General features: G+C 38.6%; 1 protein-coding gene across 12 annotated transcripts in view; it reads right to left on the bottom strand.

Annotated features, from left to right (window-relative positions):
- Positions 1-1,597: 1,597 nt before the first annotated feature.
- SOX6 (SRY-box transcription factor 6) overlaps positions 1,598-10,150 on the bottom strand; it is a 397,240-nt gene continuing 388,687 nt past the window's right edge. For 11 of the 12 annotated variants that reach the window (XM_064163636.1, XM_064163637.1, XM_064163638.1 and 8 more), the window contains one exon: positions 1,598-8,783. In XM_064163636.1, coding sequence (XP_064019706.1) covers positions 8,480-8,783 — 304 coding nt within the window. In that variant the 3' untranslated portion in view covers positions 1,598-8,479. The remainder of the gene's footprint in view (positions 8,784-10,150) is intronic. The other variant, XM_064163629.1, reaches the window with a different exon arrangement.

The following is a 10,150-nucleotide window of genomic DNA, read 5'->3' as shown; positions in this document are numbered from 1 at the left end:
GCGGTAGCAATTACTTGCCGCAGGAAAATCCTGGTGTGAATAACCTGTGGGGAGACAAACCATGGTGCAGAAGCTTGCGAACCTGCAGAGTCCTGAGTGCTCTCAAGGAACCTGTCACAGCAGCTGGTGATCAGTTCTTGGCCAAAGGAAGAAACACATCCAGGCTTCCCGTGCAGTAGATCCATCCTGTGATGACTGGAATAACAACTTAGGAGGCCAAAAGGCTTATTCATTACTCCTCCAGCACTGTGCTATCTTTCTCTTGCAGAGATGCATACACTGTATTATTAGTAACATTCCTGAAGGCTAAGATGGCCATTTAGAGTGACAAGGCCAGTACAGTGAAACCTGCACACAGAGTCGATCAGAGGCGCTGTCCTCCAGGGAAGGAAACCAGATGGTGCCTGTGCACGACCACTCATCTGTCCCAGGCAAGCTACTCCACTCAGCTCTAGGAGCAACGTGTGCTGCCCTGCAGTTCCAGCACCCTACCTTCTCCAGAGACAGCACTCCATCCTGCAGGGTATTTTGTTACACTGAAGAGTACAAAGTACAGGTGTCAAATAAACATTCAGTCTCATACTGCTGCAGGAAGCAGCAACTCTTTGCATGTTGTTCCTCAGCTTGCATTCCATTGCACCTATGTGATACCCATTGCCACATCTTGTCAAATTGTTGTACAGTCAGCAGCAGCAGCACAGGGGTTTTGCAGCCTTCTCTCAAGACCACTTCAGTGGTGCAGTTTGACTCACTAGTTGGTTGCTTACCAGAAGTCAAAGCTTAAACTGCACAAGTCAATAGTAATGTATTTTTTCACTCTAACACGTTGGTCAGCAGCTTCATTACATCCACTTTTGACCCTGAAGTATTTTATCACATAGGCTCATAACGCAGTGTGTCACTGTTAGTAATTTCATATATGATGCTCCCTCCAGGCAAGTAAGGATTCTTTCCCGCTTAGCTGTTTCAGGGTGGTTTGTGCAAGAACTGAAACTAGGCTGAAATCTGAGGTAACACACAAACAAATGTTCTGTTACATTATAATGCAGTACACTTCAGTGTAACTCGTTCTTTTCCTGTGAGAGCCATGACTAATTCCTAAGTCAAAAGCCAATCATAATACACAAATGGCAGCACTTTACAGGCATGGCAATATGACAACTACAGGGCTTTTTGTTGTCAACTTTGGTTAGTTTGTTTAATATTATATGCAGCGGAAAAGAGGAAGGCAAAGAAAAAAGGATCCTGAGAACCATTTTGTCTCATTTCTACTCAACAAAAGTCCTTCTGAGATTATGTTGCCACCAAGCGCAGATCCTGCTAACAAAATTTATGGTACCCAATGAATATTAGCAAATTGGTTTGGTTATCATGCACGGCTCCTACAGCTTACAGTGTTAATGGATTTTTGAGTCCGATATATGCCTTTGGAGAATGGAAAGGCACAGAGAACACTTGAGAGCTGCTAAATTTGAAGGAGGCCAGCTAAACAAGTTTAGCTGCATTTTCCTGCCCCTCAACTCATCACAGTCAATCCTTAACACTAAAGTCAAAGGAATGCTAAGGGATGCATAGAAAAAGTCACACACACATCTCATAAAACAAAATTTATCTTTAATTTGTAAGTGTCAACAGCAGTACAAAAGATGGAGTGATGGTGAATAGATTAAGGGTAGAGAGGACAGTCTTGAGGTAAATGAGCATAAATAGGCAGTCTTTTAGACACTCCCCTGAGGGGTCTAAACCCCTGTCATGGCATATACTGTATCACCCAAGGATGACATGTTTAACATATCAGGAAAGCACCTTGTGCAAAAAAAAAAAAAAAAAAAAGAAAAAAAAGAGGAAAAAAAAAAAATCCCTCCCCCCCAAACATGTAGGTAAGGTGCCAGTGTACACCAGAACATACTGTATATGGACAGTGTCTTTCAATTTTGTCTTTTCCATCAATAACTGAGGCAGAGGAGGAGAAGACTCTCAAAAGTACCACTGAAAGATTATTTAATATTTAATTTACCTCACGTCAATACTGCACAACAAAATCCAAGAAGTCTGTTTATGCAATGAAGCAGAGCTAAGAATTACTATTCTCTTCTTTAAATTGAGAACAGATTTTGATTTCTTTTTTCAATCAGTATCCTTAGCAAACTTTTCTCTTTATTTTTTTTCCTTTTTTTTTTTTTTACTGTATCAAGAGGAGAGTGTGAGATGTGATGGCAACCTTTAAGTTCATTTAAAAACTTTACACTGGACTGTACAAGATTTTTTTTTTTTTTTGATAAACTATTTACATTTTCAGACTTTAAAACATATTCAAAGCAGCAATAGACACTAGGTTTTTTTTTCCTCTAAACGCCCAGATAATTACCGGCCATGGGCCCAGGTAGGTACCTGCATTGTATATAGAATTTCTACAAAGAAAACCTGCCCATCGAGTTAGCCAGTGGGTCTCCAACAGGCAGCCCTTGCCATTCAGAGCTGCACCCACAGTGTTGCTATAGGAATCAAAGCATAGTACCTTGACAAGAGAGTCTCAGTTGTCCCAACAGCTCTACACAAACTTTACAATTTGAAACAGCAGCTAGCATGTCAGTCCAGCATGTCAGTGAATTGTGCTGATTAAATTAACATAGAGTACAATCTCACAATATACATCACAAACAAATTACAATGTCAGGAAATAAGAGTTACAGTAAGATAAGTTATGTAGTAACAGCTTATAAGCTTGTCTTAATGTAATAAAAAAATTTTTACATGGGAAATACAATAATGAATGAACATAAATGCTAAAGCATTCTAGTTTGCTACAAGCTGAAGAAGGGTACAAGAAAAAAAAAACAAACAAAAACAAAACTTTGCTTTCTAGAAAGCAAAACACAAATGACAAAGGAAGACAAACGGAGAATGTACACTAGCAGGTCTGCAATGTGCAGCATACAAACAGTTAAATATTTGCACATTCCCCATACTCCAAGAGCACCAAGGACCTCACTTGTGGTTTTAAGAAAGCGGAAATTACAAAGCAAGCCATGTCACTACGTTGCTTTATAGCTTTCATATTGCCATAAATACCAATTTGATAAGTTTTCCTTTAGGCCAGTTCACCCACCCCACTCCCTTTTTACCCAGTGTGTGAAATCTCAGAATACTTCTTTGTCACCATTTCCAACAAATCTGGTCGTTTAAAAAGGGCAATGGTTTAAAATTAACTATATTTGCATATACATATTTTTTTCTCCTTCTGTAGCAGGACATTACAGTATACCCAAAATGTAGTTTGATCTGAGAAAAATCACAAATATTAACGGGTTAAATGACAAAAAAAAAAAAAAAAAAAAAAAAAAAAAAAAGAAAGTTTGGGGGAAGTCTTCTTTTTTAAAGGAAAAAGAGTGTTTTGGAGAAGATCAGATGACGTCATATAGTATTATTCTTTTAGAAGAACATGCTTAAGTGCCAACTTGAATCTTCAAAAAGCATGCAAAACACCAAGGGTCCAAGCCCATTGCTTAACTTCTCATAAAAACATGAAGAACTCTATCATACATTCTGCTGGCTGCATCTCCAGTGCAGTTGTTTGCACTGTGGCCCTGGCCCAGCAAAGTTTGCCCCATTTAATGCCAACGCTTTACTGGTCTTTATGACCACCATGGAAGTACCAACACACTCAATAATAAGGTAGATAAGTGTTTTGCTGGGGTAGGATGGGGGTATTGCAGTATGTTTTGCTAAGAAATGATTCTGAAATGCCGTGCCCTTGATATGACCAAAAAACAAACCCAGAAAGCCAGCCCAGAGGACTATGTTTTAGACTGCATTGGGAGGTGGTTGTACTCAAAGCAGGGAGTGCCCACAGCTGACTGCTGTACAGTTTGCACAGGGTATTGTATTTATTGTGACTAATGCTGCTGTTTGCTTTGCATTCTCATCCCGGAGCAATCCCATCTTTTGCCCTTCCCCTGCCTCTTGCTCACCGCTTCAGGAGCACACTGCAATCCCGTGTGTTCTCAGTGGGCAGTCTCACAAGCTGAATGGTGATGCCCAAATATACAGGCAGACCAGAACTGGGCCACATTATCAGAGTAGTTTCTCCATGTAAACTTGAACCTTGGAAAGCAGTTCTGTTTTCATTAAGACTTTTACCTCCCATTTTTATGCGAGCTGAACTCTTCTAGCTGGTATCAGAATGTTTCAAGAGTGTTCTCTTGAAACAAAGTATTTTATATTTTTTCAAAAGGAAAATATATTGTATCTGCTAATTAAATAAACTGTCTGTTCACAGAGAAAATAGTATTACTATATTTGTGCATTACCTGAATGAAGCTGTAATTTCTTTCAGTCGGAGTTATTAAGAGTGGCTCAAACACAATGCTTTTAAAAAGTGATTCCTCTTTGTGTATTGTGTGAACAATTTCTCCTGGTACTGTAATATGGCAACAACTAATTTGATGAACGTAGAAAATAAAGGTTTGATACTACGATGTTTTGGCTGCATTGTAAGGACCATCCTAGTCTGGATAATCTTTCCAGGGATATGATTTTGACTTCCAAGTGCCATTCTCGTTAAGTTTCTTACCAGTTTTACTTGGATTCAGAAGAGTAACTGTGTTTCCTATCAAATGTACCAGAAATTGGGTATGTGTACTTTCTAAAAAAGAAGAAAGTATTCTGTGTTTGAGGAATAAGCTACTAAAAATCAGTGAGTGCACAAGTGAGGCATCTTGCTGTCCCAGCTACAGGTCCACAATACTGCGCTCACACTGCGGGTGTAAATTCAGCATCTACATGAGGTACAGTGACTTGTCAGCATTTAATATGGACCAACGTACACTGATATAGAACAAAAGTAAATACATAACTTATACTTCACTAAGTATCCATGAACAAAAAATAAAATTCTATTTCCTATGTTATATTTACACAATTTAAAAAAATTCTAAAATGAGATGGTAAATTCATCAAAAACTTTGTTTTGAGCTCCGGTAATAAAGTAAAAACGTTGGGGTTTTTTTATCCTTATGATTGTCCTTCCTTGATTTCCACTGACATTTTAGAGCCAATGTCGGCTAATAAATAGAATAAACTGCTCATATGCACAAGTCAGGTTCAAATATGTTCCTCCCACTCCCCACCCCCCCCCACCCCCCGCCAATAAATGCAATTTTAACCAGCTGGCAATTCCTGAACAGCCAGTTATTTTCAAGAATGTGGCTTTAAAATACAGAGAGCATCAGCATTGAGGCAGGGCTGGAGCTAAAACAAAGTGTTCATACATACATGTATTTTGCATAAATAAATGAAATAACAAGACATAAAAATGACTCAAATCCGGCAACTGTGAGGCAGGCCCACACGAGTCGAAACAGATGACTTTTGTTCATGTAGTTTTCGTACAACAGTTTCACATTAGTCAGAAGTGATAAAAAATACCATTTATATCCAGTGCTTATAACACTTACGAAACAACATCTGTGAGTGTGTGTTTTTTTGTACTACAAGCAAAATCAAGTTTCAGTCCTAAAGAACAGTCCTTTGTTCTCCACAAGCCTGCAGAATATTATTTTGGCATGGTCATAAAATAAAAATGAAAAAAAAAAAACCAAAAACCAACAACCAACAACTAATCTAAATGTCTTTGTGCAAAAAAATAATTACATAAGATACAATGGTAGTAATACAGCATTCTACCTATGCAACAAAACCAGGGGAGGGGAAAAAAAAAAGAGAGAGCAAGAGAGAAAGAAAGTGATACGGGGGGAGGGAGAGATACTTTTAACTGGAGGATTATGTAAGACATTAATAAATAGCCATTTTTTAGGAAGTAATGGTATCCTCCCCCCAGTCTCAGCTGAATGTATTAAAACCAGTTCAAATTCCCAAGCAATTATAAGAACAAAACCCACTTTTATCAGTACCTTAGCCAGCTTAAAGAGGGCGCTCACCAGCTAACGACACAGCATATGCCTTTAAAGTCTTGGCTAGACCAGTTTATTGCTCATTAGACATGGACTCAGAACACATTTAAATAAATATTAAAAATATAGCATTTTGCTCCAAATTACAAAATGGTCAGAGAAATTTGACCATCATGTTTCTATGCCATTATCTTTATAAATCGTCCTGTAAATTGAACAATATTCTTTGTCTTGGGGGTTGTTCTCGCACATTTCAGTGTGGTTCCTACAGTGGCAACGATGGCTACCTGTGCTCAAGCAGGTATCAGTGGGGCTATGAGGAAGGTGACTGCTCCCTCTTGTCATTGCATCTCACCGACTTTCCTGCAGGACAGGATGGCAGCACGAGGCCAGCCAGCACTTACGCTGTGCTTCTTTCATCGTCTGGGCCTTGAACAAAGCCCATTCAATCTGTGGGAAGATTCCCACAAAGCTCAAGAGGAGCTGCTCTAGGCCCACTCATATCTCTCAGCCTGCCTCTGAATTTGTCACCAATGTGCTGAACATATTCAATTCAAAATAAAAGCTGAAGGAGTTGAGGACCTTCAGTTCACGTATTCATCAGGCCCATTGGATATGCAGATATATATATATATACATTCATATATATATACACACAGCGATGTATTTGTGACCAGGAATGGAGTGTGAGGGAAAAACCATAAAGGCATTTTCTTCTCTGCCTCTGAAATTTAATAAATGCACAATCTTTGAATATCTCCATTTCCCAGAATTTTCTTTAGCATTTGCATCATTTCTAGTAGTAATACAAATAAAATTTTTAGTTTCTCTAGCACCTTACCTCCACTTAGTGCCATGGTTTAGTTGACTGCATAGGGCTGGGTGCTAGGTTGGACTGGATGATCTTGGAGGTCTCTTCCAACCTGGTTGATTCTATGATTCTATGATTCTATTCTATGATTCTAAAGATTCCAAAGCACATGACAAGCATTCATCAAGATCTGGCTCACATTCCTGCATGTCTAATATTCAATAAATATTTTTTGATGCACCATTTTCCCAGCTTTGCAGTCAGAAATTTGCGTGGCCTCCCCCACCCCCCAACTAAGAGTCTCACTTATAAATCACTGCACAAATACTTAAGGTAGCAAACAGTTCCTTCAGGTCACAACAGGAACATGATGTATGGAGCCATGATTCACTGCAGGATTCTACAGGCTCTAGAAACTCATTGTGGTGGACTCTACATGCAGTTTGGATTTTACATCTGCCTTTGCTATCTCTCTAAGTACAGAGGTTTATAACTATAAACACCATTTTTAAGTATCTGTAGTGTGTGTACATATAAAAGTACTCACTTTATTTTGCATTATTTGTAGCAGATTGTTTCCAAGTGCTCCTTGAACATACAATGTTAAAGGAACAACTGAATTTCTCATTCATAAATGTCATGTTCATTTTAGTAGCAGGTGCACTTTATTTTCATATACCTGTGTAATTTAGGAGAGGAGAAAGAAGAGGTTCTTTAAAATATCAACAAAGAATTGTAAGTGTAATGCCACCATCAGTACTTTTAAAAATAAATATTAAGTATTTGGACCCTTGGCATTCTGGAATGAATAAATTATTTAAGAGAAAATGTGTTAAGACTGAATGCAAGGGTAAAGAACAAAAGGGTAAAGAATGTCATCAGAGGTGGCCTCACACTGCTAAGTCAAGCCTGTCCATAGCTGGTGAACGCTCCTTTGTGCTTCCTTAAAATTTCACACTAATGGCACATCAAGAGGCAAAAGCAATTGGGCACATGCACTATGGCAACCATGTTCACTACTTAAGAATATCCTGTCTCCAGATTCCTGAGTACTTTACCATATTCTGGAAAAACAAAATTAGGTTTTATATATAATTTTCTTAAGATGTCGAAGGATTGTCTAAGACTTTACAGTGTCTCCTTTAAGACTTTTTCTTAAATGTTAAGATTCAAAAGTTATGAAAAGTTTGGCACATCAGAAGTTCAGCTATACATACGGAAAAAAATGGAATTCAGAGACTATTTTTTTAAAGACAAGCTATGATGCACAGATGTGCACACTTGTGGACTTGTTCTGTTTCACAATATGAAATCTGAAGGGTTTGTTTTCTAAAACAATCCAGAATAAAAACACATTCACAACCTGTAGGCTGGCACAGCATACCTGAGTGAGAATGTAGAACCCCCATCTAAAACAGTAACTTAAATCTTTATCAGCATCCAAACGGAAAAAGACAGAAGGTAAGACTTGTAAGACAGCTATTGATTCATATAAGTTTTCAAGTCCTGATGTCTGTTATTTAATATATGTCTTCATCTAAATTAAAAAAAAAAACAGCAACAAAACCAAAAAAAACCCAAGTTCATGAAAAATTAGGGAAACAATCTGTCTCACACGTTAAGAAACATTTAAGACCATTCTGCTGATGTAACTGTAGGAGCCACACATGCATGCAGGCTCTTTAAGAACTTTTGTTCAAAAAAAAACCCAAAAAAACCCAAAAGAGTCTGAGTACTTTGATTCGGTGAACACTCCTCAGTTGGCACTGACTGCCTCATGGGCTTCATTTTCACTGCTATAGTCTGATTTGGGATCATCCTCATAGTCCTCGTACATTTCTATTTCATCCTCTCCATTTATCATTTCATTTCCAGCAAGGCCTCCGCTGTCCGTCTTCATACCATAAGTGCTTTGAATGACAGGGATGCTGGGCTCAGGGCTGGCAGATGTGCTTGAGCAATCTGATGTCATCTGAGGCGATGGCGTGGTAGTCGCCATGGTAATAGCACCAGGATAGACAACCCCCGTTCCCGTGGTGATTGGAATTTGAGGCTGTTGTCTGGAAGGAAAAACAAGAGCGGAATGTGATTTCCTGTGTTCAGAGGAGGGAAGGCCTTCGGCAAGTTCAAATGAAAGAAATGCAGGTGGTCTCCTAGAAAGGCTGCATGCACTTCTCTTTCACTGGGGTCCACAGTCCAGTTCCGCATGGCAGTGGTTCATCTTATCTCCCCGCAAGGACAACTGGAGAGTAAATGGCTTAGTAACTACTAGATATTGATTCTTACATGTGTTTTAAGTGTTTATTTAAGCCATACAGCAAACTACCTCTTGGACAGACATCATCAAAAGCCTTCAGGCACCTGTGTGGCCATATCGAAAACACAAAATAATGTAAAGCTTATCCACAAGACCCTAAATGCTAAGTCTTTCCCAGAGTTACTTGGAAACCAAAGTCTTTCAAGTCTGGGTACCAATACAGACAGTCAAACCACGAACACAGTGTAAGGTAGCATTAAAATAGCTTGTAGTACTGTCATTGCTGGCACTGCTAGCCAGACTCTTAAAGCCTCTGTCTGCGCTGCTTGAGAAATTCAAACATCTGTTGGGTGAGTGTGGTACACCTGGCTAGCAGCAAGCAAAAACATCACAGTAATTCATCTGACAGAGTCATTATACTCCTGTTTGCAAATGATGATTTGCAGATGATTTACAAACAGCTAGGGATTTTTCACTAAATTTTCACTTTTTAAACAATCTGATAAATGTTCTGTGAAAACAATTTTCAGCCAATGTATTGGCTTGCAAGTGATTTTCGACAAACATCTTTCAGTACTTTATCCATAAAACTGAACACCTACATCCCATGGGAACATTTCTGTTCTAGAATTGCTCATTGTAGGGGAGCATAAACTATTACTGTTAAGAACTCACGTGTATCTCCTTCACAACTTTTACCCATGGAAAATGTTCATAATAATGACTGTTCCCTCAAAGCAAAGGGAAAAGAAACCCACACATGGTCACAGCAAAATTCTACATACTTGTCACCTTAATTCTCTCTAATCTGCCCATCTAACAACTTCTGGTATTATTTTTTCTGACATTTCTTTTTTTTCCATGATATTTCTTAGAATAAATTCACAAAACAACTGTTTGTCAAAGAAGGTCACAATACATTAGTCAAAGGATGTCTTGAGAATGGTTGTCTCTACAACTGTTCTAATAAGAATTATAGAAGAAACTCAAAGTATGCCTGAGCCTAAGCTGATCTTGTGTTAAGATGACATTAAGGATCAGTACTCAGATATCCACCCCTACCCCTTCTCAAAGTCTGCTGAGCATAATGAAGCAGAACTTACAGAGATACCTTTTACTTGAGAATGCACAAAATGCATGGCAAACTATAGAAGGAATCTAACTGGCAAA

This window comes from Pogoniulus pusillus, chromosome 24, assembly GCF_015220805.1.
Source record: "Pogoniulus pusillus isolate bPogPus1 chromosome 24, bPogPus1.pri, whole genome shotgun sequence".
Lineage (NCBI taxonomy): Eukaryota > Metazoa > Chordata > Aves > Piciformes > Lybiidae > Pogoniulus > Pogoniulus pusillus.
This window is presented reverse-complemented; position numbering and strand designations above follow the sequence as displayed.